The 27,417-nt window shown below is 46.4% G+C and overlaps 1 protein-coding gene across 2 annotated transcripts in view; it reads left to right on the top strand.

The window, feature by feature from the left end:
• The window catches only part of EGFLAM (EGF like, fibronectin type III and laminin G domains), a 177,463-nt gene extending 150,617 nt beyond the window's left edge, over positions 1–26,846 (top strand). Inside the window, exons 18-23 of one of the 2 annotated variants that reach the window (XM_027075639.2) lie at positions 1,257–1,437; positions 10,201–10,279; positions 13,936–14,079; positions 20,286–20,369; positions 24,756–24,859; positions 25,655–26,846. In XM_027075639.2, coding sequence (XP_026931440.1) covers positions 1,257–1,437; positions 10,201–10,279; positions 13,936–14,079; positions 20,286–20,369; positions 24,756–24,859; positions 25,655–25,809 — 747 coding nt within the window. In that variant the 3' untranslated portion in view covers positions 25,810–26,846. Of the gene's footprint in view, positions 1–1,256; positions 1,438–9,664; positions 10,083–10,200; positions 10,280–13,935; positions 14,080–20,285; positions 20,370–24,755; positions 24,860–25,654 lie in introns of those variants that run through there. The other variant, XM_015067610.3, reaches the window with a different exon arrangement.
• The last annotated feature ends 571 nt before the right edge of the window (positions 26,847–27,417 follow it).

The following is a 27,417-nucleotide window of genomic DNA, read 5'->3' as shown; positions in this document are numbered from 1 at the left end:
GGCTGAGTCACTGGCTGTGCCACGTCCTGAAGGGGATGGTAGCCTCTTGGCCCGTCTCAAGGACGTATGACTGAGTTTCACAGTCTTTCCCTTGAAGCACGAAAAGGGGAGGATTGTAGAAGGATTCTGACTACTCTCTTGCAGCTTGTAAGATTCAAGACTGGGAAAAAGTGTTCTCCTGACTCTCCTGACACCCTCCAAGGACTAGGCAGGCCTATGGAACCATGGATTAGTGGCAGGAAGGACCATGGCTAACCTCTTAAGGACCCCCTGCAGGGTGGGGGTCTTTCTGAGAGGTGTTCTGTCTCCTGGTTCTGCAAAGCCTGCCTGACACCAAAACACCCAACAGCTCAAGGTAAACACACTCTCCAAGTGGAGGGCTGAAAACGTTGGGTCCCCCAGACGTTATTTGGGGCTGGGAAACCCAGTGACCTCTCCCTATAATTCATCACTTTCACTAGACCCCCATTGCAGGGAAAAGGGAGTGAAGGCAATGGAGCCCTCTTGTCCCAGTGAATTTGCACAGCAATGACAAGAATGTGATCTGAGTGTCACTTTTTTTTTTTTTTTAATAGTGGGGAAGGGGATGTGGGGAAGGGAATTCAAGAGTGTCAGGGAGAGAGGATAACAGGAAGGGATGGGACAATCTGGGAGACCCCACTGATGGAGCTGTAGATGACACGAGACCATCAGCCAGAAGAACACAGCAGTACAGGGAGAAGCTTCCCCCAGCCCCATTGCCACTAGAAGGCGTCAGTCCCCCTTTGATTTCTGCCTGCATGATACTTCGTTCTGTATTCTTCCCTACTTGGCTTTATAGCAGCACCTCTCAACCTTGGCTGCATTTTAGAATCACCTGGGAAGCTTTTAAAAGTTACTGTTGACTGGATCCTGCCCTCAGAGCTTCTGATTCCATTGATCTGGGTGAGACCTGGGGCATTAGTGTATTTCTTAAAGTCCCCCAGGCGATTCTAACAGGCAGCCAGCTTGAGAACCTTAATTTTGTATTTATTGAGACTTCTTTACGACCTCCCGGAATCTTCCAGGACCAGAGGACGCTTTACTCTCTGCAGATTCTCCCAAGGGCCACAGAGCATCACTTCAGTGCCTGCATCACTTACTGGGCGGTAAAAACAGGAACCAGACACTTTTTCTTTTATGAAAGCTCCCCCATCACATGTAGCTGAGGTTAACAGGCTGAGGGGAGCTTTAGCAGACTGCAAAGATGTTTTCTGTGTTTACATTTTCTCCCGAAGATCATCCTGAACGACCGAACCATCCACGTGAAGCACGACTTCACGCGGGGCGTGAACGTGGAGAACGCAGCCCACCCCTGCGTGGGGGCCCCCTGCACGCACGGGGGCAGCTGCCGGCCCAGGAAGGACAGCTATGAGTGTGACTGCCCCCTGGGCTTCGAGGGGCTCCACTGCCAGAAAGGTACACGGGGCGGGGCTCAGGCGCTGCACCGGGGAGCAGAGGGGACCGACTTTTCCAGAAGGATCTGGCAACCCCGGGACAGCCGTGCCAGTGGTTTTTACCATTGATTTCAGTAACGTATTCAATAGCATATGAGATGGTTAATTGTTACATTAAACAAGAATTGAAATGCTGAAATGCCTCTGTAACAGTAGGTAAACGGCTTCTTTCCTGAGAATCCCCTCAGGGTCTAGCCACCAAAAGGTTACATCATAGTGTAGGGAGGTTCCCAGGACCCCTGCACCTGAGCCATGCCTGTCCTCATAGGTGGAGACTTTATAGGCTGGTAACTATTTTGACCCCTTCCTGCGAACGCTATAAAGTGTTCTAGGGGTGCCTGGGTGGCTCAGTCGGTTGAGCTTCCGGCTTCGGCTCAGGTCATTATCTCACGGTTTGTGAGTTCGAGCCCCGTGTCGGGCTCCGTGCTGACAGCTCAGAGCCTGGAGCCTACTTCCGATTCTGTGTCTCCCTCTCTCTCTGCTCCTCCTCCTCTCGTGCTCTGTCTCTCTCTCTCTCAAAAATAAACATTAAAAAAAAGTTAAAAAAAAAAAAGTGTTCTGTATGTGGCTGAGAAATCGCACCAAATACAGAAATGTATAAATTCTAAATAGGTTGCTTCAAACTACAAGTACAAATAACCTTCTGTAAAGTGCTGTTTTCATGCTGTTTCCTCTGTGCCTCAGTTTCTCATCTGTAAAACGGGAATAACCAGGCAGTAGTGTCTAACACAGTAGTGTCCTCATTTAGTCCACATGAGACGATGCATATTGCTGAGACAATGCCTGGTAAGTACTCAGCCAGGACTAGCCATGTTGTTACTGGGGAGAAAAATAAAATGCACTACAGGTGCGGTGAGCTACTCAGCTCCCTACCTTCCGTTGTCTGAAAGCTAGAGCAAGTCACAGGTGGTGAGTCCCTGCTGGACTGAGATTTTCACATCTGCCCTAGGGAGGCAGAGGCCACGGATCTGGTATCTAGAAGAGGCCTGCCAGCATATGGTTATCATGTTCGGCCATATGGATCTTCTTGTTTCCAACATCAGTATGGCCTCACCTGTCTGGGAACTAATAAAAAAAAGGTAGACAGGCCAAAGGAAATAAGGCAGGGGGCAGCCTAAGTGAAGGGATGTGCTCTCTCTCTTTCCTGTTTATTTCCAGGTTCCCGATCTTTATCAGAATTAAGGCTTAGGGAAAGACTGTTAAGTTACAGGTAGATATTGCGGTATATGGAATGCTAGAAGTTGTTTTGCAACAGTCTTGGGAAATATGAATGCTAATTTGCTGGCTGGAAGCCTGAGTAGTATTATATTTAAATGAATTCTGAAAACTGCCTGGCAAATTATATGAAATATATTTATTAACATAGCTCACCCTAGAGGTGAACCTCCAAAGAAGAGTAATTGATCCATTTCTGAAAGATCCTGATTATAATTCTAACAAGCAAATCGTTGTTTAGCTAATAGTGGGTACTTGCAGAGATTTAGTTCGAGAGTAGCCCATTCATTCAGAAAATTGAGTTTGGATTTTACACATTAATGTTTGAATTTCCTGGGTCTCCAATTTTACCACAGGCAATTCAGGTTTGCTCCTGCCTTAAATGCTAACATTAATGGTCAATATATAAAGTCCAGGCTTAAATGAACATGCAGCTTTGAGAACGAAAGGAAGAAGAACAGGATAATTTGTGATCTTGTTAACCCCCCTTTCCCACTGTAGAATATCAGCCATGGCAGGTGCAAAGCACTCACATTTATAGCTTCATAACTGTAGGTTCTGGTTCAGTGAGAAACACATCTCACCGGAATGAGGAGTCAGATCTCCATGCAGGGCCTGGGCCTCCTGGCAAGATCCAAGGGAATGGACAGCAGCCGGGGGAACCTGAGGGGACGTTTAGGCCTCTTTTTCTGCAACGTGCTCGGCTAGAGTCAAGAGTAAAACCCAGGCAGACTATGAGCTCCCCTTGTGTTGTCTCAGTATTTTTTTTATGCTTTGAAATAAAGATAATGCTCCTGGCAGAATGGCAGCTGTTGCCAACCCTAGGAAGATTTATACATGGGGAGCATGGCCTGTATCATGTCTTCTCCCATCATGTGGCTTGAGAGGATTAATGCGCCTGGGCACAGGTTAGGGCTGTTAAGGACAATTTTTTCCCAGGCCCCAGCAGGCACCCAGTGGTATGCAGTTGCCATACAGACTCATTGGGGTGAGCATCTAGTCCTGAGTAAGGATGGGAAAGAGAGGGGAGAGAGATAGGCAGCTACACTCCTCCGTAGAGATGCATAAGAACATTCTAAAAGTTGGGTGGATTCTTAGTCGGGGAGACCAAGAATACTTAGAAGCCATCCTTGGTTGTCAGGATGAATCCTGACAAGTAGACAGGAGACAGTGTTGTCAAATCCAGCAAGGTGATCCCTAGCTTCATAAGTTAAAAGTTTTTAAATTTTTCCCCCCTCCCTGACAATGTTTCAAAAGCAAAAACCTATTCATAGTATCCCCTCCAGAAGTTAAACCGGTCCTTTTACATTGAGCGACATATTGCAGACGTCACCAGCATCTGATCTCATTCAATCCATACCACCTCCTTCAGGAATTTCGTTTTGGGGATCCTCATGAGTCTAGTCTTCTCCAACCCGGTCAGGGAGTTTGTGGCAGGCAGGCGGTTTCCACGAGGGCCCTCGCTGGGAGATGGACACTCGTCCTCACCACTTGGTGGCACAGGAGGACTGGAGCCAGAAACTCACACGAATCCTGGAGTGGTGCTAGACACTCAGACCATCGCTATGGTTTGGGGACCTCCCCCTTTGTTCTTGCAAGGCTGAGCCCAGACGGAAGTAGGGATCGGGCTCCCCCTGAGCTCCTCGCTGCTCCCAGGGCACAGCAGGCTCCCCGCAGCGCCAGGAGCTACAGAAACCTGAGCCTCTCCAGCCCAACGTGGGGAACCCACCAGGACAGGAGAAGCCAGAAGTTCTTCCCACCCCCCCAAATAATTTTTATTTTATTTTATTAAAATTTTTTAAATATATATATTTTTGTCAAGTTAGCTAACATACAGAGTATACAGTGTGCTCTTGATTTTGGAGGTAGATTCCCATGATTCATCGCTCATATACAACACCCAGTGCTCGTCCGAACGAGTGCCCTCCTCAATGCCCATCACCCATTTTCCCCTCTCTCTACCCCCACCCCCAACCCTCAGTTTTTTTCTCTGTATTTAAGAGTCTCTTATGGTTTGGCTCCCTCTCCATTTGTAAGGTTTTTTGTTGTTGTGTTTTTTTTTCCCTTCCCCCATGGTCTTATGTTAAGTTTCTCAAATTCCACATATGGGTGAGAACATATGATATCTGTCTTTCTCTGACTGACTTATTTCACTTAGCGTAATACCCTCCAGTTCTATCCACGTTGCTGCAAATGGCAAGATTTCATTCTTTTTCATTGCCGGGTAGTATTCCATTGTATATATGTACCAGAAGTTCTAACCCCCAGCCTGCTTCTAACTTCAGGTGCCTACAAAAACCATAAAGCCTGACTTTGGTGATTCTCTCACCTTCCATTTGGGGGCTCTCACACTTAGATGCCTCCTGCCACCTCAAATTTAGGCATCCCATATAGCACCCCAATACTGAGACCCCCTTCTCATTTCACCAGAGGGGCATCACCAAGTCTTCCCTCCTCATATAATGTATGCCCCATCCTAAGGGATTTCTGTTCTCTCTACTCTCATCCGGATTTACCCATCTTGTGTCCAGTCCCTCAGAGTTCCTGTATCTAAGTAAGTGACCAGCAAGTTAAAGCAGAGTTTCACAAGGCTCGTGTAAAAAATTAGGTTCTAACAAATATTAATGACTGCTTTGAGCACACACACACACACACACACACACACACAGGCAGACACACAATCACATACACAAAATGGCAGTGGGGTTCCGTGGTCAAATAAGCTTGGGTAATCCTGAGCAACCACAATTAAACAGCTCTCTCTTCTGCGGGACTTCTCAGGGCCTTGGCGATGATCCGAGTGTCTATGACAAGGGTACAGGGTACAGCTTCTTCCTCCTGGGCTTCTCCCAGCCAAGGGCACACAGGCCACCTGGGAAAGAACTCAGCCCTGGCCCTCCCTTCCCTTCCCTGCAATGCCGAGAAGCTTGGGCTCAGATCGTGCAGGACCCTGCAGGCCACTAGATGGGGGTGTTCCTCTGTAGCAGGTGGGCTGTACCCCACTCACCACTGACAGCCAAACCGGTTTGGTCACGTATGTGTCAGGGAAGCGCAGTCCTAAAAGATCGGGTCTTGCCTTATCATTACAGATACACCACAAATGCAACATTTTGAACATTTTATATTGTACTTAGCAAATGGACAGCGTATTTATTGCTGGGTCTGATTTAGATGATTTTGTTATTTATTTATTTGGTCCCAGTGTATGAAAAAACAGCTTCAGTAAATATAGGCCATAATATGTGAAAACTCAGTATATAGAACCACAGATTAAAAAATATATTAATTATGCATAATACAGGGAAGTTTTTCCCCTTGGGATGCTGTATCATTAAACAATGGAAACATGTGGGGGTGGTCGGCCTAGATGTTGCTCTTGAGATCCTTGACAGCTGGTCATAAAGAAAAAGGTATTCTGTTGTTGTTCACTCTGTGCCTACAGAGTAGGCGTCATGTAACCAAGAATTCTGTACCAAGTAGAACTTTCCAGCAAGGGATGGAGCTGCCCTGTGGATGAGGGAGTTGCCACCATCGGGATGGTGTTGGGAAAGTCAGATCACACCCCCCAAGTCCTTCCTCTGCTGTGGTCCTGTGAGAGAGCCAGCACTCCCGCCAAACTATTTAGAGTCTTTTGGGAATTTCAGGTCCCTCAAGTGGAAAATTCGCTTTGCCTGGCTTGGATGCTGCTATTCATTGGGGTATTTTTTTGTGTGTCAGCAGATGGCACAAGCTTCTGGGTATAAATGGAAAGACGTGACAAAAATACTTGTCGACTAGTGTAGTTGCCGCAGAAAAAAAGACAATGTAGAAAAAAATTAGATTAGGATAAAACATCGTCGTGTTTACAATATTTAAATAAACCACAAGGGCCAGAAAGGGCCAAGATGGTCATTTCTGGCTCTAATGTTTTAGTATGGAATTAATATTTCTCCATATGTACTGCCTACAGTGAGTACATTTTCTCCATTTTGCACTCAGTCATGTCATTTCTGGAGCATCCCCCTGATGTTTGTTAATCACAAAATAAGCAGGGTTCTTGGAGCTGCCAAAGGGGAGGTGAAGGTGGGAATTGGGGTGGTATTTTTCCACTAGAGAGAGAAAAGAGGCAGCTCTTTTCATCTTTTCCTCTTTCACATGTAGTCTAAGGCAAGAAAAGTAATAATCATGGACAAGGTAAGTGACTCTTTAGCAAAGAACTACTTCTGCAGGTTTAGAATAAATGGGGATTGTTGGTTGAAGGTCAGGGGAGCCTCGGAAGTGTCAGACAACTTACTTAAATCTCTTCTTTGCCCACCGCCACCCCCACCCCCACTGTTCAGTGAAGACTTAGTTAGGGAGGTGAGTCTGTGACTTGGTGTAATCCTGCTGAGAAAGATCCCAGTGGTCCCTTTGGGATTCTTACTCACATTCCCCTAGGAGGGTGAGCTGGGCCCTCTGCAGGGATCTATGAGGGAAACAAGGCTGGTTTTCAGGGATCTGCAACCAAGAGAATTGGGATTTTATAATGACTGTGGAATTCTGACTTTCCCTATTCTGTTCCATGCTGGCACCTGGCAGAGTGTGGGAACTACTGCCTCAATAGTAAGTACAGTACGTTCCACGAGACACTGGGAAAGCACCCTGGGTTCGTGCCTGGGAGAGTTCTGGCCAGGCCACGGGCACAGCACGGGCCGACCACATGCAGAGGGATCCGGGGAAATGGTGAGGGCCTCGGACACTCTACCAGGATAGTGGGAATCCTCCCTCTAAAACCACCAGCCCTGAGAATGCGCTGGTCTCCCAGCTTGTCTCAGGAGGAGCCTGAGCCCCAGAGCCAGGGGGCTTAGCAGGCAGCCGGACTGGGCTCACACGGACCCCTTTGAGGCTCTCCGTGTGCAGAGCTGATGACATGTGACAAGAACATCCTGACCATTTCAAGGAGTCCAGGGGAACGATGGCTCTTGGCCACAGGCCCATGTCCGTGGCCAGTAACAGCAGGGATGGGCCCTGCCTGTGCCTCTCTCCCTGGGGGTGAGCCAAGCCCAGTAGGGGAGCCTTGGCTATGTTTAGCTCTGGGAACGAGGACTCATCAGCTTGGATAGCCTCTCCCTTTTCCTTCTGGGCACTCGTATCCTGATAGTAGGGGCCCGCTTCCTAGCTGCAAGCCCCCTTTTACCTCATCCACTGTTGCCCTCTCATTTCTGCTTCTGTTCTTCTGGGTCCTTCTCTCTCTGCCTGGCTTTCCTGCCCTGATTTCTTTCCCCACCTGAAGGCTGCCTGTCCACCTGGCTCTCCTTTCTTTTCACGCCATCTCCCTTCCTTCCTTATCGTTTTCTTTTCGAACCTTTCCCTTCTCTTTCCTTCTTCCCATTTGTTTTTCTACTCAACTTGTGCTGTTTTGCACCCCACTCTTTTTTCCTCTATTTCCCCTCCTTTTCTTCCCCTCTTCCTCCTACGCACTTTAACCAGAAGGGAGAGAGGCTGGCGGTGCGACCAGAATTTTAAGCTACAATAGCCCCCCGCTTATCTGTGGGGGAAACGTTCCAAGACCCCCAGTGGATGCCTGAAACCACGGACAGTACAGAATCCTATATATTCTATGTTTTTTCCTGTAAGCACTTACCTACGATAAAGTTTAATGTCTACATTAGTCACAGAAAGAGGTTAGCAACAATAACTAATAATAAAATAGAACATACATGTAACAACACACGTAATAAGAGTTACGTGACTGTGGTCTCTCCCTCAAAATATCTTATTGGACTGTCCCCACCCTGTGATGCTATGAAATGATAAAATGCCTGTGTGACGAGATGAGTGAGGTGGAAGGCGTCACGCTCCTACTGACTTCCTGAGGGTTGTCAGGAGGATGATGTCCCTAGGAGGATGATGTCCCTCTGCACCGCGGCCGACCACAAGCGACTCAAAGTGTGGACGGCAAGAGCCTCTCTGGGTTCTAATAGGCCCTCTCAGCTGGCTGCCCCCTGTCCAGGGCTGTGCTGCACCAGAGAGCAATAGACCAATTTCTTCATAGTTCCCTCAGAAACCATCTTAAACGTTTCACTTCTCTTCCTTTGCTTTTCTTGTTTCCTCCCTTCCTTCCTTCTCTCCCTCCTTCCTTACTTTTTTTTTTTTTTGTATTTTTTATGAAAAGATTTTGGGAACTTGCCAACAGAGGACCTTCTATTGGGGCTCAATGTCATCGGGTTTGAGTGTTTGCTGTTGTCTCTCCCTCTCTCTCTTCATGTTTAAGAAGTTATGCTTCAACTCTGCTACTGTTCATAGTATCAGATAGTTACACACTTCCTCTCCTGGGTGTAGAGTCAGCTCAGTGTCTCCTTTGTGTCAACTGCGTATTTTTGTGAAACTAGAACTCGTTTTATAAGCTGCCTTAGGGGCGCTTGGGTGGGTCAGTTGGTTGAGCATCTGACCTCAGCTCAGGTCATGATCTCACGGTTCATGGGTTCGAGCCCCACGTTGGGATCTGTGTTGACAGCTCAGGGCCTGGAGCCTGCTTCGGATTCTGTGTCTCCCTCTCTCTCCACCCTCCCCTGCTCATTCTCTGTCTCTGTCTCTCTCTCACTCTCACAAAAGTAAACATTGCAAAAAATTAAATAAAAAAATAAGCTGGATTTTCGTCTCTCATCTCATACACATTTCTTTGAAAATGAGATTCATTCCATGTTAATTTCCTTAAACTGTCATTTCTAAAGAGGAAAAGATATTGCTAACTGTGTGATTCCTAAGGAAAACAAAGTGATGAGAAATTAGAAAGAAGGAAACGTACTTCTAAAATACTGGAAAGTTTTTGCTGAGTGGGCTGAGGGCCAGAATTAAGGAGGACCCTTTGGCTTATGGTCTTTTGCTGTCTTAGCTGTGTGATCTTGGGCAAATCCTTGATGATTCTGTGCGTCATTTTCCTCTTCTGTAAAATGGGAATAACCAACCCTCCTTCATACTCCCTGCTACTTCATGGGATTGTAGTGAAGATCCTATGAAATGTAACACTGGGAGGTGATTTGTTAAAAAAAAAAAGAGTCATAAACCTTATCCTTCCCACCTCACCGATCTCTTGAGGTCATGGCTGAAGGAGTCCTGAGGGAGATTGGCTTCAAACAATGCAGTCCTGGTGGGCTTTGTTCGGAGAATGTTTTCTCTGCCTCCCTTGGAGAGCATCTAGGGTTATCCCCAGCTGTTCCCCACATGGCCCCGGACCTGCTCGTTGGATTCCAAGAATAATTGGGCACAGTTCAAATTTCAACATATTGCAAGGACTTCTCAGTAGTGCTGAGGCCAATAGCAGTGACAGCCAGCCCCAGGGAGGCAACCACAGGGAGACACCAACTCCCAGCCACGACAGGCAGTTCTGAACCTGGCCAAGTGCATGTGCAGCCAAGAGGAAGGGGCTGACAGGTTGTTAAATGTCCCATTTCCAGGAGCTGGCTTCCTTTGTATTTTCCTGCCATGTGGTTGAGGGCTGGGGTCAAGGGAGCCATACTCCATGTAACCTCCATTTTCTGTTCTGTCTCAGCGATCACAGAAGCCATTGAGATTCCACAGTTTATCGGCCGCAGTTACCTGATCTATGACAATCCAGACATCCTCAAGAGGTAAGAAGTTACAGCAGGCCCCATTCTCATCTCTGTGGGGGTAGATTTCTGAGTCTTTCCCAGACTTTTCCTTATCTTATGTGCCGGAAGATAACTCTCAAAGAAGTCCTTTTTGCTGTGGCCTCGGGGTGGGGGGTGGGGGGTGGGGAACACACACACCATAAACATAGAAACCAGAACAAAACAAACAAAAAACAAACTAAACTTGAAAAATGCTGCCCTTCGAACAACCCCATTACAAACAGCCCAGACCCTTTCTGGTCAAAGGGCCTGGAGAGAGAAACTACCCAGCTCCAGGATTTGTGATACTCGGGCTTTGAGAAGCAAGAAGGTTATGAGTATGAGTCCCCGGGAGGGGCATTTCGCTTCACGTTGTCCTGTGGCCACAGTCTGCGGTTCTGCCCGGAACCATTAGCCCAAGCGCCCCAGTGTTCCCACGGCCAGCCAGTCTTCAAATGCAGGTGCCGCTTTGTATCTTCCTCAGCAAAGGTCCTCTGTCCTCTGCAGGCTCTGGCCCACTGAGGGAGCGGCTTCTCAGCTCTCATGTGGCTACAAGGAGAAGCCCGCGTCCTAGCCGTGGCTTTCAATCCCTGGTGGCAGGAGCTCCAGCATTGCTCTGCAGTCCAATTCTCCTGGTTTGGAGCATGTTTACAAGACAAGGGAAAGGCTGGCCCAGGCCAAGTCTTCGCCCTTGTGAGACACATCTTTGGTGCTTTTGGTTTGCCCTTCTCTCCTTTTTCCTCCTCTGGTTCTTTGTAGTTTATAGGGTGCCGCCACCCCCCCCCCCCAACCCTGCCACCAACACCATCATTCTAGAATTTTCCTTCATCTTCAGGTTGACTGTGTCTTAACAGACTAAGGCAAAGCTTTAAGCCAAAGGCACCCAGTTCTTAGGGTGGAGTCTGGGGGCTTTTAAGGGACAGAAGTAGTAACGAGACCTTTTCTTGTGGCATTGGATGTCCCTGGTAACTCGGAACACACACCAGGCAGGCATTGCTTCATTTCTTTAATTCCAGGTTGTATTTATCTAGGTTGTCTTTGCATGGGGCCTTAGGAAGTATGGATTCCCAGCCGAGAGAGAGCTTCTTCCTTCTTCAGCACTTTCTCCCCCCAAAACAGAAGGGCATTCAGTCCCCAGAAAACAAGGCAGTGTGAAGAGGGCCCAAGTCTTGAGCACCCTGGTGCTTAGTAAGAGGCACCGGGTGGTTTGGGGGAGTAGAGGGGTTTGGTGAGAGGAGGAGGTGCAGGGCCCCAAACCAAAGCAATTGCGTGTACACGCATGTATGTGCGATGTGTGTGAAGCTGCAAGTGGAAGTCAAGATCAGGCTCTGTTTCAGTCAGATGCCTTTGGCTGCAAATAACAGAAGACTCAGCTCAAAATGTCTGAAAAATGAAGGGCATTTATCACATCACATAACAAGCGGTCCAGACTTAGACTGGTTCCGGGGTTGGTTAAGTCAGCGATTCAACTGCATCATCAAAGAGTAAGTCTCTTCCATCTTCCTGCCCTGTTATCCTCAACAAGTTCCCCAACGGCCCCGCCCTTCATGGTTATAAGACAGCTGTGCATAAGATGCTCATCAGATGGCTATAAATCAGGGCAATATCCAGTGGAAGTAAACATTTTTTTTTATGTGCCTTTTTTGTTTTTATTTTTTAATGTTTATTATTGAGAGAGAGAGAGACAGGGCTCGAGTAGGGGAGGGATGGCGAGAGAGGGAGACACAGAATCCGAAGCAGGCTCCAGGCTCTGAGCTGTCAGCACAGAGCCCAACGTGGGCCTCGAACTCATGAACCATGAGATCATGACCTGAGCCGAAGTCAGATGCTTCACCAGCTGAGCCACCAGGCACTCCAACATCTGACTCTTTTTAAAAGGAAAAGAATCTTTCCTAGAATCCTCCTGATAAATTTCCTCTATCTCATTGGACAATATTGGTCACATGGCCACCCCTAAACCAATCACTGCAAGAGAAATGGAGCCATTATGATCAGCTTATACTAATCAGTGTATCCAGAGCAAGTAAAAGAAGTAAGGAACTTGGAATAAAAGATGGAAAAAAGCAGATCTCTAGTGAGTAGGTCAGGGCTGGATTCTCTGCACCCGGCCTGGTGGCAAAGTCACCATTATGGACCCTGCTTCTCACTGCTTCACTCTAATGTGCTCTACGGGGACAGAAACTTGATCTCTTTCTATGTAGGTCAGGCTCTTGGAAAACCTAGACAAAAGTCCCCTCCCCTGTTCACTGCAGATAAGGTGGTTTGACTGAATGATTTTTCAACTTTACAGTGGTGCAAAAGTAATGTGCATTCAGGAGAAACTATACTTTGAATTTTGAGTTTTTATCTTCTCCCAGGCTACGATGTGTGATACGATCCTCTCTCATAGTGCAGGGCAGTGGCTGTAGCTCCCATTCAGCCATGCCATCAGGAGGGTGAACCACAAAAGCACTTACAACCATTCTGTTTCCATACAACTATTCTGTTTCTCACTTTCAGTATGGTATTCAGTAAGTTACACGAGACACTCAACACTTTACGTTAAGGTTTGTTTTGGATGATTCTGCTCTCCTGTGGGCTAATGTAAGTGCTCTGAGCACGTTTAAGGTACGCTATGATGTTTGGTAGGTTAGGTGTATTAAATGCATTTTTGACTTAGGGTATTTTCAATTTATGATGGGTTTATCAGGGTATAACCCCATAGTAAGTTGAGGAAGATCTGCACTAACATATATTCTACAGCTCCTGACCAGGTACGTGAGACAGAAGGGTGGCACGAGCGATAAGAAAATAGAAAAAGAGACTTTCCCAGTAGTGCCATATGAGGAGCAATGCTAAATTACGTTTACTTTGATCTCACTTTGATGTAAGGACCTCATGCTTGCTCTTCTCCTTTTATTAGATAAAACCCTGGTCACTTTAGTGAGACTAGATTTCTGAACTGGTCTATTCCCAAGAATTGATAAGAACACATAAGCATGTGATTATATGCCCAGCCATGGCTGTAGGGGCAGGGAGCTGACCTGCCTGAGCATCCCTCCATTCCTCTCAGCTTCCTCTTCCTCCCCACCCTGCTGCTGCCCCAATAGCTCTCAAGATCATTATCCAATCAAGCCACCTTCCTTGACTGGCACTCTGCCCCATCTGGCACTCTGCCTCCTGTTCTGCCCTAAAGGACAGTCCCTGACAGAGCAAGCCATCGATGGCCATGATCATAGCCCAGAGGGCTGCTGACTTGAACCCCTTGGCAATTAAGAAACTCACTCTCTGTTGGGGAATAAGGAGCGCTTTTCCAAGGCCCCATGAAGGTGGCACAAGAAAGAGGAAAGACCTAGGTGTGTATAGGGGGTGGTGCATCTTTGATGCTGGCATTGGCCAGACTCTGGCTACTCTGTGACTCATCAAGTACTCCCTCGTGGAGTTTCACCACATGTGGGGAGGGGACACTGCTGCAGAATGAGAAGTCCAGCATTTTAGACCCATACTGTGACTTGTGGCGGTGACGCCATTTTTAATTTCCTGGTAGTAAGTATCGGGAAGGCCAGATGACCCTCATTCCTGGCTTCTTGGGGCTGGTGGCCAACACTGGGATTATGCAGAATGGATGTCGATGGACACTGGTTGATTTGTTGCAATTATTTGTCTTTTTCTCCCAGGGTATCAGGATCAAGAACAAATGCATTCATGAGGTTTAAGACAACTGCCAAAGATGGCCTGTTGTTGTGGAGGGGAGACAGCCCCATGAGACCCAACAGTGACTTCATTTCCTTGGGCCTTCGAGATGGAGCCCTGGTGTTCAGGTAACCCCCTCACCAGCTGTCTGCAGCATCACCTTGCGATTTTTCTCAGTGCTGATCATGCCAAACAGAGTCATGCCAAAGTAAGCCAGCACACATTTTGCTGGAATTGACTGTTGCCTGAAGCGCCAGGCTTACTTGACGCTCCTGGTGTTTCGAAGTTTCATCCATCTTCTAGAGCAGTAGTCAGCAGATTATAGCCTGAGGACCAAATGTAGCCCCCCACCCAATTTTGTAAATGAAGTTTTGTTGGAATTCTGCCATACTCGTTCATTTATATATTATCTGACTGCTTTCGTGCTACACTGGCACACTTGAGTAGTTTCAGTGGGGACTGTATCGCAAAGCCTAAGATATTTATTATCTGGCCCTTCACGGAAAGTTTTTTGACCCCTGTTCTAGTATGTTGCAGCCATATGCTCCCCACTTGGAAATTAGGAAGTCATAGAGAGAGGACTTTGATAGCGCCAAGCATGGATATGACTCTTCAGCTCAAGCTAGCTCAGACGGATGCAGCCATCGAAGGTCGCGAGACCTGGATGTAAATTATGACTCTGTTCCCTATTAGCTGTGCAGCCTTTGGAAGGAGAATGCCTGCTTTCCAATCTCCCACGGCAAAGAAGAGCAAAGCACAGATTCATACGTCAGTAGGTCGACCCAACATTTGGCTTTCTGTAAATGCTTCTTGGGTGATACTGATAAGGCAGTCCCAGAAGTTCTTACCTCTTTTGAGTGACTTTAGACTATTCTCAAACTTATCAAATGGATGGTTGTGAAGTGGCAAAAGGGTTTCCTAGACCACTCCTCCCCGCCACACTGGGTGGGAGCTGGGTTTCTCCAGGCAGGCACTGGCTTGTGTGATATGAAAAAGCTTCTGTAGAGATTTTGATGCTACATCCTCACTCGAGCTTAGAAATAACTTGTCCAGGTTCACCTGGGTGGCTCCGTGTGTTGAGTGTCCGACTCTTGATTTCAGCTCAGGTCGTGATCCCGGGGTCGGGGATCAAGCCCCGTGTCAGGCTCTTTGCTAAGCATGGAACCTGCTTAAGATTCTCTCTCTCCCTCTGCCCCTCTCCCCCAAGCGTGGTCTCTGGACCAGCAGCATCCGTGTCACCTGGGAACTTGTTAGAAATGCAGATTCTCAGCCCCGCCCCCGAGTTACTGAACCAGAAAAACTCTAGGGGGGTGCCCAGCATTCTGTTTTAACGGTTTCCCCAAGCGACTCTGTGTCTGCTAATGTTTGAAACCCCTGCATGTCTCTAGATCGTCTGTTTGCTCCACGGGGGTAGGAATTTATCTGGCTTTCCCTTTTTTAATTCCTCCTCTGGTGACTAGCACAAATTCACTACACGATAGGGCATCAGTTGGAATTAAAACAAAGATGACTGACCTGTGGAGAAGGGGAAGATTTAATTCTGAGGCTTCTGTGGATCATGCACTGGGATTACTGACAGCCAGAGTAGAATAACCGTTAAGTCTTTTTCAGTTTGAACAAAAGGCATCTTGAGAGGAAATGTCACTTGCCCAACATCACGCTTGCCCCCGGACAGCAGAGCACGCTAAGCCATGCAGTCCTGTGATTGCCGGGTTCTAGTGAGAGCGCGTGTGGTTGGAAGCTAGAGGCTGGCCGGTGGGAGCAGTTCTCACTGGCTGGTCCCCCTTCCCCCGCTTGGCCCCGAGGTCAAAGGCAGAGCTCTTCACACCCCACTTTCAGGCTGGCTGCCGCGAAGCCATTTTCTTGTGGTTTTCCTGTGGTTAACCTCACCAAGGCCTCAAGTGCTTGATTGTGCCCAGAAAAGGGAACTGAAACAGTAGCTGGGCCGTGGGTGGGAGGCCCCACTTCCCCCTAAACCGCCAGCTAAAACCCATCCACTCAGCCCAGTCATGGGAGCTCGGCCCAGGGCCCTCCCGGCACAGCTCTCCCTCTGGCTCCCACAGCCGGCCACCCCCACTTCCCACACCCCCAGAGACCCTTCTGACAACTCCACGGCATCCCAGCCATTTTTGTTAGGATACCAGTTCTTCCTCGGGATTCTGAAAATGGGCCCAGTGTTTTTCACTTAAGCCTTGGAGTTCTAGCTGTGTTCTGTGTAAGGGATCGCCCACCTCACCCCCACCAAGGCACACATCTGCGCCCGCCCCTGGGCCTGGGGCCACAGCCTTGTTGCCTCTGCTGCTTTTCCTTCCTCTGGGCAGTTCCTTCCCACATCCATTCACCCAGCACCTACTGCGTAGGAAGCTTGGCTGCGGGAGGCTGAGCAGAGAGAGGAATTAGAGTTCAGTCCAGTGGGTTGAAAATGTCAATGTACAGAGTCAGCAGGGAGCTCCTCTCCGAGGTCGACTCCTGGGACCACCCCCAGAGATTCTGCTGGACCAGGTCCTAGTGGGTGCCGTCAGGAACCACGCCCTAAGAAACAGCATCTGAAATGATCAAAAGCGTGGGCTTTTGAGTCAGGTTTGCACCATTCCCATGGCCGTGTGACCTCTCGCAGGTCACCTGACCTCTGTGAAAGGAAACAGTTGTGAGCATTGAAGGAGTTAATTCACAGAATGCAGGGCCTGGCATATCTAGCAGTTAGTGGTAATGGTTATTAAAATGGTGATCTTTGAGCAAATGTTTTCTGTGTTTCCGTGTGCAAGATTAAGTAGAAGAAAGGGAATCCAAGTGTGTGGATACTGGCTGTTTTGTTTCCTTACCCTTTATGGTTGGATATGGGGCATAAAACCCAGTGAACAGGTTTGTGACAATCGCTTGATTGACCGTCTTTCCCACTGTTTCCGTGTGACCTTGATAACATTTTCAGGCAAAAAGAGAAAAAGGAAGAGATGTGCCATTAGCAAAGTGCCCTGCGCTACAGTTCGAAGGGAACATGACTAAGCAGGGGTGTCACCACATGGAGGCAGCCGAGTGGTTTTCAAAAGGCCTCACCTGGTGGCTCGTCGAGCCAGCCCCCCCACCTTGGTGCTCAGCCCCATAGCTTCTCGTGCACAGCAAGTTAAGTAGGTAAATTTGGACTAAAATAAGCAATTCATGCTAACCAGATTAACAAGGCATTGATAGAGAAGCCAGACATACATTCATTTGTTCATTCATTCTATATTTCCACCTTTAAAAAAAAAAACAAAAACACCCGAGGTATAATTTACATAAAGTACACAAATGTTAGGTATACAGCTTGATGAATTTGGTACATTTAAAAAAAATTTTTTTAATGTGTATTTATTTTTGAGGTGGGGGGGGGAGGGGCAGAGAGAGACAGAGACACAGAATCCGAAGCAGGCTCCAGGCTCCGAGCTGTCAGCACAAAGCCCGACGTGGGGCTCAAACCCACAAGCCATGAGATCATGACCTGAGCTGAAGTCTGACGCTTAAAACCGGGTGACCCACCCAGGTGCCCCTGATTTTGGTAAATTTTTAAACATGTAGATGCCTGTGTAACCACCCCCAGAACAAGATAGAGAACATTTCCCTCACCCAGGGAAGCTCCCTCATGCCCTCTCCCAATACAGGTAACCACTCTTCTTGGTCTCTTATCATTGCAAAAAGCAGATATTCCAGAGTGACAGGGTGTCTGGAAAGGCAAGAGGTTATTTGGAGGGTGAGATAGAGTGGTGGTGGGTATTGGAGAGTCAGGTCGTGGAGATGCCAACCGAGCAGCCCCTCCAACCTCCACCCCACAATGAGGGCTGGATTCCTGTCTGCCAGGTTCAGTGTTGACTCCCTTGAGCACTTTCGGGCTCTTTGCATGAACAGGAGCCTTATCAACTGAAAGGTTTCCACTCACTGGATCACAATCTCATTCCAGTCTAGCGTCCCTGAGATTTTACCCAAGTCACCCTGATTCAGAAACTTGGTGTTCCTGGCCTTTTTAGTTACATATTGACAGACTGTGGCTTTACTGTCACACATGACTACTCTTCCAGGAGAGGCCTGATGAGTTTAACTCTTGGTGGCAACTTTCTCCTTATTACTGGTTCCTGCAGATGTATTGTCAACCGTGAATATGAGCTGCATTAAAGACCGCATATATTTGGGGTAATGGGGTTATTTGGATCTTACTGTGTGCTGTGCTCCTTGTATATAATATTCCCTGCAGTCCTTCAGGGAAGATCACTCCCATTTCACAGATGAGGAAACAGGCTTAGAGAGATCAGGCAAATGGCCAACGTCCCAGAGCATTGGCAATGCTGGGAATCAAGGCCGGCTAGTCCGATCCAAGAGCTGATGCTCTTTCTGTTACCCTGTGCTACCTTTCCTAAAAGCCACACTAGTAATTCAGCTCAGTTGCTGCCAAGCAGCTCTTGGCCCTGCTTTGTATTCGTTCATTTCTTCAAAAAGTATTTGGCCACTAAATAATGAAATCTGACAATTCCACCTGCAGGCTGCTTCATACAAGGGGACACAGGATGTGGGAAAATTCATTAGAAAGCAGTAAACTTTTCAGGATCAGAGTGAAAACTGTGTCTCCTGGTTCCTCAAGTCGCCCAGGTTCTGTGCCTGGTTCAGTGTCTATGGGCTGTGTGACTCCGTTGATCCGCCATTATTACAGGAAGGACCGATAGTGCTTTCCCTGGGAAAGCCAAGTGCTTTCTGTTCTTGCTGTCTTCTCAGAGTGAGTGCATGCAGGAGCTCAGTAACTAATCCAGGTTTCCTTTCAACATTCCTAATTCTTGGCCAGTGAAGTAATGGAGAGATATGTCGTCTTCTAAGATGAAGAGAGAGGTGTCCTGGTGGAACACATTTTCTTCGAAGAGCATGATTACATAGGCTTTATTACATTATCAAGGGGAGGTCTATGCAGTTGGCCCAGTGCCCAGCCTGGAGTAGTCACTCACCAAATATTTGTTGAATCGAATTAAATTAGAATTATTGAATGAACACTGGACTAAGAGGGATATTTCTCTCTCGTAAACAACATGTGCACATCTTCTGATACCCCCGGGGTAGGAGGGTATCTGGAAACTGCAGTAGAAAATACAAAGCTACTGAGTAGACCTGATGTCAGAATAAAATGGGGAGGGAGGAGCAGATAAGATACCAAGTTAAGTCCTATATGTTAGTTTGGGGATTTTCAGGTAAGTTCCCCTGATCTCTTTGGGGCTCAGCCTACTCCACAACGTCCTGTTTTGTTTTGTTTTTCAAAAGGCGAAAACACGTGTATTAGTTTCTGAGAGCTGCCATGACTGTTACCACAAATTGGGTGACGTAAAACAATAGAAATTAATTCTCTCTCCATTCTGGAAGATAGAAGTCCAACACACAGGTGTTGGTAGGGTCGGTTCCTTCTAGAGCCTCTGAGGGAGAATGTTCTATTCCTTTCTCCCACGTAGCAGTGGTTGCTGGCGATTCTTGGTGTTTCTTGGTTTATAGATGCATCATTTCAGTCTCTGCCTCCATATTCGTGTGGCAGTTTCCCATGCATGTCTCTGTCTCTTTGTCCAAAAATTCCCTTTTTATAAGGACATATTGGATTTAGAGCTGCCCTATTCCAGTATGACTTCATCATAAACTTATATTACATCTGCAAAGACCTATGTCCAAGTAGGGTCACATTCTGAGGTTCTGGGTGAACCTTAATTTTCAGGAGACATCATTTAACCTAGTAGCACACATTACAAATGATAAAACTCTTCTTGTTCCCGATACTATGGTACTGATGCTTCTGTACATGGGGCCCAAACAAACAAACACCTTGAGGACATTATGCTAAGTGAAATAAGCTATTCACAAAGTGATAACCACTGTATGATTCTACTTATATGACAGACCAAGAATAGTCAAAGTCACAGACACAGAAAGTAGAGTGGTGTTTGCCAGGGTCTGGGGAAAGGGTGGATTGCGTGTTGTAGCTTATGGGGCTCAGAGTTGCAGTTTTGCAAGATAAAAAGAGCTTTCGTCATTGCTTGCACAACAATGTGAACATACTTAACACGGCTAAACTCTACCCTTAAAAACGGTTAAAATGTTAAGTTTTATGTTATGTGTATTTTACTACAACTAAGATTTAAAGAAAACTTTTTTTTTTTCTTAATCATTCATGGCCTAGCCTGGAAACCTAATGCTTTTTATAACATTGTTTTGTTTCGTGTTAAGAAAACTGCATTCTGAGTCCCAAAGAATGTTCGCGATGAGAATCGTTTGTGCACGCTTGGCTGCCTGTAGTATAGTACTTCATTCTGTCTGTCTTGTTCTTCCCCCACGCTGTCAGCTATAACCTGGGCAGCGGTGTGGCATCCATCATGGTTAATGGCTCCTTCAATGATGGTCGGTGGCACCGAGTCAAGGCTGTTAGGTGAGTACCTACCAAAAGGTGAGATAGAGGTCGATGTGCTATCCCAGTCCCTTTAGCCCCAGTGTCCTGTTCCCCAACCTTGCCTGGCATCCTACTACTTCTGACCTGGGTCTTTCAGGGCATTTTGTTACTGACTTCCACCTTACTTTTCCCAAACACTGGCAGACTAGGGAGGCTGAACTCCCAAATCTTCACTCGACAGTGACCTTCTGGAGAAAGAACTCTTTGATGGCTAAAGTGGAAGGGGGCCTTGCTATCTAGTGAGAGCTAGATATCTCTAGTGGGATAAGATTTCTGGGCATGTGGACTTTAAGAAATGCTTCAACTCTCATTGTGTAGGCAATTGCCTACTTTTCCTTTTCCTTTTTTTTTTTTTTTTTTTTTTTTGACATTACAGAGCCTTAGAATCTGTGTGTAACCTGCCCCAATTACATATTCCCCCTCTCACAGAGGTCACTACCTTGACTTCTGATTAACTTTGGGTGAATGATTCCTTTAAAATGAGTTTTACTACCTGTGTCCATATTCTTAACAGTATATTCTGAGAAACCAAATAGCACCAGGCTTAAACTTAGCTCTATAAAAAAGTGGCACTCTTACTCTTAAATATAGAGAACAAACAGAGGGTTGCTGGAGGGTTGTGGGAAGAGGGATGGGCTAAATGGCTAAGGGGCATTAAGGAATCTACTTCTGAAATCATTGTTGCACTATATGCTGACTAACTTGGATGTAAATGAAAAAAAATGAAATGCAAAAAAAAAAAATTCACTCTTGCCATGTTAGATGAAGGTTCTAGGAGATGAACTGAACAGAGTCTTTGGGTCAGGTTCTCTGAGCATTTACCGTAGCCCTCCGTGAGGAGGTTGGTGGGTGAGGTCATGAGTAAGGCTTGGGAAACATGGGGCTACCATGATCAGTTTCCGGCTCAGCTCACATGTAGGCTGTAGTGGGAGTAGCCTCGATGGACCCCAGTGTCCTGCCCATTTTGCCTACCTCTGATGCCTGAAAGGATGTGTAAGGATAAAGAGGCAGAGCCATGCCAACTGCCCGGGGGGTTCAGAAAGCCCTTGAAAAGAGACAGTGATTTTTATGAAGCCCTAGCTCTGACTGGTTGAAAAAAGGAAATATCTTTCCCATAGTGAGTATTTATAATGTTGATCTCAAATATATTCTAGGGTATAAATTTAAATGCTCGTAGTTCAACTTCAAGATACTACAATGTAGCTTCTAAGTTCTTCATATTTCTCTCTTTACTCATCTGTAAAAGGGCTCACTCAGAATCATCCAAAGGAATATGAAATACCACACTTGATCCCTTTAATTCCCATCCTGGGAACATCAGAGAACACCTGTTGTTAATTTCTTTGAATCGAGAAGGTTGGTGGAATAGTCAGACATTGTGGAATGATTATTAAATCCTCCAAATTGTTGTGGTTTGATTATGCTCATCAAGATACACACTGATGGGGATTCTAGGCACTTCCTAGACATCTCAGGGAACAGAGGTCAAGTGACATTCCCAAGACTATACAACTCTCTGTGAGCAGAACCAAAATTAGAATCTTAGATCAAAGCTGTTTCCATCCCACCCCATGGAGTGGCAGCCCACCCCAGCTAGGATTTCAGATGTTTTACAGGGATAAGACAGGGCATGTTCCAACAGAAGGACTTTGAATGTCAAAGCACTGAGTTTGGCACCACAAAAATGATTTAGTAGACCTGACTGTTATTATTGTAACCAGTGATATCTCTGCCTGTGGGTCTTAGATTGCAGTGAGGACTGAACAGAAGGAACTAACCAGGAACTGGAGAGATGGGAGGATTCAAGCAGATGTTATAAATTGTGCCCCAGAGGAGCAGATCGGCCTAGAAGGGGTAGTACAACAGATCCAAGCAGGAACTGGGTTAAGGCCATGGGTTTCAACTAGAACTAGAAGGGTTGGATGAATACCTTAATTCTCTGAAGCAGGCTTCAGAGTCAGAAATAGAAGAATTAATGAAGAAGAGATCTCCAAGGGGAGCTCTGCTTCCTACATTGTCTTGCTCTGAGTAATCCTGGTCTTGTAGGAATTAATCCTAGCAGAAAAGAGAAAGCAAATCTTCATTTGTTAAGGTTCTTCAAGATGCCAGGTGCCTTACATACTTTATCTTGGTCAATATTCACAGCAACTTGGGTTTTGTGATCTTCGTTTTACAGATGAGAACGATGATGGTATTGGTAACAATAGCAGCATCTTCCTCTACTACTCTTTGTACAGCAATTGCATATCAGGTACCATGCTCCGTGCTATGCCTCGTAGGATAGGCATAGTTACTCCCATTTCAGACGACGATGTTGAAGCTTCACACATTCACTTGTTCATTCATCTACTGCAGTGCTATTCCAGACACATGAGACACATCATCGAATAATACCATCACCCTTTCCTTGATGGTCTTGCGTTCTAACAGGAGGCAGTAGACAATAAGTAATGGGCCTAATAGCGAAGTATATTACTTATTATATTAGAAGTCGATACCATGTTTTTTCAAATCTAAGATGCCAGTGATTGTAAGAAGTATCTTCATTTCAGAGATAAAACAAAATGAAAAATTCTTAGAACTGATGAAATGAAATAGGAAAAATGGAATTTTTTAGAGTAATGGAGGGGGGAAAATGGCAGGTCAGGCAAAGCGAACTACTGTGGGCATTGCCCATCACGGCATTCAGGTGTGAGATCCAAAAAAAGCATATCCAAAACAGGGAGGCAGTATGTGGTATCGAGGGTGAGGACAGAACAGAATTACCTCTAAAGCTAGTTACTAGAAGAGTTGCTACCAAGATGTGAGGCCCAGGTGACAGATTTATATTAGTGTACCCCCAAAAAGGAGGTAGAGCCAGGAACCTCTGGAAGGTGAAGGAGGGGCTAAAAGCAGGAAGATCGGTTTTAAAAAATGTACTTGAATTTACTTGAAGAGTTAGACCCCAAACTTCTTTTCTACTTCCCATATTTGGCACACTTCCCTTTGCCTAACCATGGGAAAATAATGAAAGGCAGTTCTTTGGAAGAGTGAAATAAGGGTCTGGAATGAGAGGCACTAGGCATAACTAAATACTGGACCGTATACTGGGCTGGGGACGTGTTCAAGCTCATATATTGAATATTAAGAACCCTGTAATTCTTCCTCCAGTGAGATTACAGAGCACTGGCAGCCATGCCTATACTCCACAGTAAAGGAAGTAGAAAATTCGCGTGTCCCCCAGGAAAATGATTGAGCCAGATCACAGCACAATGAAGCCCATCACACAGTCAACAGAGCCCATCCTGCACACAGAGCTTCCAATCTGCTTTTTAGTGCTTTTTTTCTTCACTTGACTATGAAGTGGCAGTCAGAAATCACTGGGCATTTGAGAAAAGTCTCCAGTGTAAAAGATGGGTATCACAACAAATTAACATAACAAAGCAATGTGAAGGAAACAGACTTGAATGAAAAAAAAAAGATAAAACATATTACAATTGTCAGGGAAGAAAGGCTATTAACCCAAGAAACAAGAACAGTTTGCTATAAAAAAGGAACATTAGAAGATCAATAATGAACTCCTTTAAAAAAAAAAAAAAGGTGCAACCTGTGTTGGTACACCCCCTCCAAAAGCTGTACAAACAGAGGCAGTTTTTTGAAGGTCATGGGACTGGGTAGTTTTGGAAATCAGCTTAGAAAATGGTTAAAGCCCCTGCCACAGATGAATACCTCCACTCCACTGTGCCCAGAGTCCCTTCTGGGTGACTCTCTAAATCCTTTAGAAACTTCTAAGCTGTTCTTTGTCCTCCCCTAGAGTAATCCTCCCTCTATAATACCTGCTTCATTGGCTTCCCGTTTTGCTTAGAATAGCATTCAAACACATCATGTGCCATCATGTCACGACCACTTCTCCCCTTACACGTTCTTCTCTGGTTCCCGTCAGCAGAGATGCCCTTCATCATCTGCTTCTGGCTGCTCTACTCCCACTTCCGGAATTCTCTATGCTTAATCTGTACCAGTCCCCTGTTTTTTCTCCCGTTGGCATCGCCACTTCCTGCTTGCATTACCCTCCTCCTTCACCTGACCTACCCAGCCTTCGAAACTCAGAATCTCCTCTGAAGCTTTCCCTGACCCTCTCTCCTCTTGTGTAATTGCACAGTATCCTGGCATTCCTCTACTGCAGAGTTGGGGGCACGATTTGGTCATTTACAATTTGATTTTTTGTTTGCCTCGGCAGACCATATACTCCTGTAGGCCAGGAATTTTTTGTTCATTTTTGCACCTCTATCATTTAGCATGGTGCCTGGCACAGAGTAGGTACTTGAATACAGTTTTATTAAAATGGAGGGTAATTAAATGAAGCTCCAAAAATCACGGTTTCTACAGGGATGGCCAATCTGGAAAGATAACTGTGGATGACTATGGGGCCAGAACAGGCAAATCACCTGGCATGATGAGGCAGCTCAACATCAATGGAGCTCTGTATGTGGGTAAGTGACCTTTGACCAAGTCTAAATTATGCCAGTGTTTTCTCATTAATCTTCCATTTCTCATGGTGGGGCTCTCCAAAGCGGTGTACTTCACTGGATCAGATACTTAGAAATTGGGAAGCCTGCCAGATATTCTCTTCTTCCATTTTCTGAACTTCTGACTCATCGCTGAGGGGGCAGGAAGCACTTAGATGCTTTTGTGCTTTTGGGCTGAGCCACCAGGAAAACCATGCTTTTCTTGTTTATAGAACAGGAACCTGCTTAATATAGCTCCGAAAGTTCCCTCTGAGGAAGGAGGATCTTTCTTTGGCTCTCTCAGAATTAGAATGAGTGGTGTTTCTGTAAATAGTTTAGAACCTGCTACTGCAGATACAGAAACCTGAAAATACATCTCTATCCATGTGATAGTTCCTAAAAGTGCACTTGATTGAAAGCATTCAATATCAGTGTATTTCTTTCTGTTTAAGATGACATCACATTTACATGTTACATTTTGTTGACATTATGTAACATTTCAAATTTTATTGGATACTATTTGGCTGTAAGTGGTCAATTCGGTCAGAAATCACATGCAAGGAGGGTGTAAATAGCGATTATGTGTGTCAGATTGATATCAGTCAACCTGTTCCTTCAGGGGTAATCATTAATTGGACAAATGCTGTGCACTGAGCAGTTCAAGGGGCTCATAGCCCTCACTCATCGTGTCAGACAAGGGACGCCTTGGTCAGTAGACAGGTGTCCTAAAGAGACATCCTCCCGTTTGGCTCACCTCCTCTCCCTCTTGCTTCCTGGCAGGTGGAATGAAGGAAATTGCTCTGCACACTAACAGGCAATACATGCGAGGCCTTGTGGGCTGTATTTCTCATTTTACTCTGTCCACCGATTACCACATTTCCCTCGTGGAAGACGCCGTGGATGGGAAAAACATCAACACTTGTGGAGCCAAGTAACACCAGCTGGCCTTGCCCAAGGGACACAGCCTTCTATCCTGAGAATCCCAGGGGCCCCGAGCCCCTGCCCGATGCCATACGCAGAGGCACGGGGACCAGGTGTGTTTCCTCTCATCAAGGAGAAAGTACGCCCTGGTGAGAAACAAGACCCAAGACAGGAGTCCCTGTGTGGCCTTTCCTGCTGACACTATGTGGGCCAAACCCAGCGGAATACTCTGTGTAGGAAGCATCGAATTTTCTCCATTGAATGTGTAGGGGCTGCCAGAGATCACACATCAATGCAAATTCCAGAGCCTGTCTGCTGTAGCTCAATGACTGTGTTGTGATTCATAGTGCATAAAAAAAGAAAGAAAAAAAAAAAGAGAGACCCAAAGGGCCAAAGGGCAGGATTAAAATACTTCCCTCCTTCCCTGACTCATGACACTCTTACTGACAGCAGAATGACCATTTGACCTTGAACCTCGAATTTCTCACCTTGGTCCGAGAATTATTAGGATTAACCCCTTCCACTCCTCAGTGGCTAGTTCAGTGTGCTCTATTCCATGAAAATAAGGATGAGGGGAGACTAGACATGGAATCACAGTTATAATGCTGCCCCCCCCCCAGTTTACCTTTAATGGAAAACCCCTACTTTTTATAATGGAAATCTAAGAAAATGGGCACCATGATTTTGTAGCTGTCTTTTTGTATGTGTATATTTTTATAGCTGCAGATTGTCTGCACAGTATACTTTTGCCAGTTGGCGTGGACAACCCTGAATTCTTTGCACACTTCCAAAAATTTTTCTCCCCAAAGAGACTTGTTTGGGCCCTTTTGGCATCATTTGGAGTGGGATAGGTAGCTTGGGGTGAGCACGTTGGGGAGCTGACCATTCTCTTTTGGTAAACGTTGGCTCAAGGAGATGAATATGAAGCTTCCAAAATAAGCAGATTAAAAGGCACTTACTTGTGTTACTGAGGTTGGTCACTGTCATTTTTGTTTCAAGCGAGGGGGGATGTCTGTAGGGAACTTGAATAAAAGAGATGAGAAGGCTAGAACTCTTTCATTCGGTCTGGTATTCATTTGGGGGCGGTGTTACGGATCCTGACAGAGGCGATGTCCACAAAGGGACACTCACACAATTAGTAACGAACAGTAGAAATGATCCCTGCAAGTCTTACTGTGCTGTTCTAAGGCTGTTCCGGGCCAGGGGGTGCCCTCAGCATGGTCCGAGTGTCTGGGCAAGAACCAGAGACGTGGGACTGCTTCCTCTGAGCCGTCGGCCATGCCCCGGTGCTGTTCACGCTCGTGACCCTGCAGGCAGCTGGCTCACTGGCACATCTCCAGGATGGGACTTTGCTAAGGGAAAGGTGAGATGAACACTGTCCCCAAAGAGAAGGGAAATATGATCCAACTCGCGTAAGAGCCTATAATTAGTCCGTCATGAATCTCCTCTTACGTGTGCACCATTTGTGCAGCAAAGACTTTGAGCTTTGGGCCAAGCCCAGTGTGGGCAGTTTACGAATTCTGAAAAATGGGGCGCCGGGGTGGCTCAGGCGATTGAGCGTCCGACTCTTGATTTGACTCAGGTAGTGATCCCAGGGTTGTGGGATCGAGCCCCAAGTTGGC

The sequence above is a fragment of the Acinonyx jubatus genome, chromosome A1 (genome assembly GCF_027475565.1).
Source record: "Acinonyx jubatus isolate Ajub_Pintada_27869175 chromosome A1, VMU_Ajub_asm_v1.0, whole genome shotgun sequence".
NCBI classification, from domain to species: domain Eukaryota; kingdom Metazoa; phylum Chordata; class Mammalia; order Carnivora; family Felidae; genus Acinonyx; species Acinonyx jubatus.
Note: the sequence above shows the minus strand (reverse complement) of the source record. Positions and strands in the feature narration are given on the sequence as shown.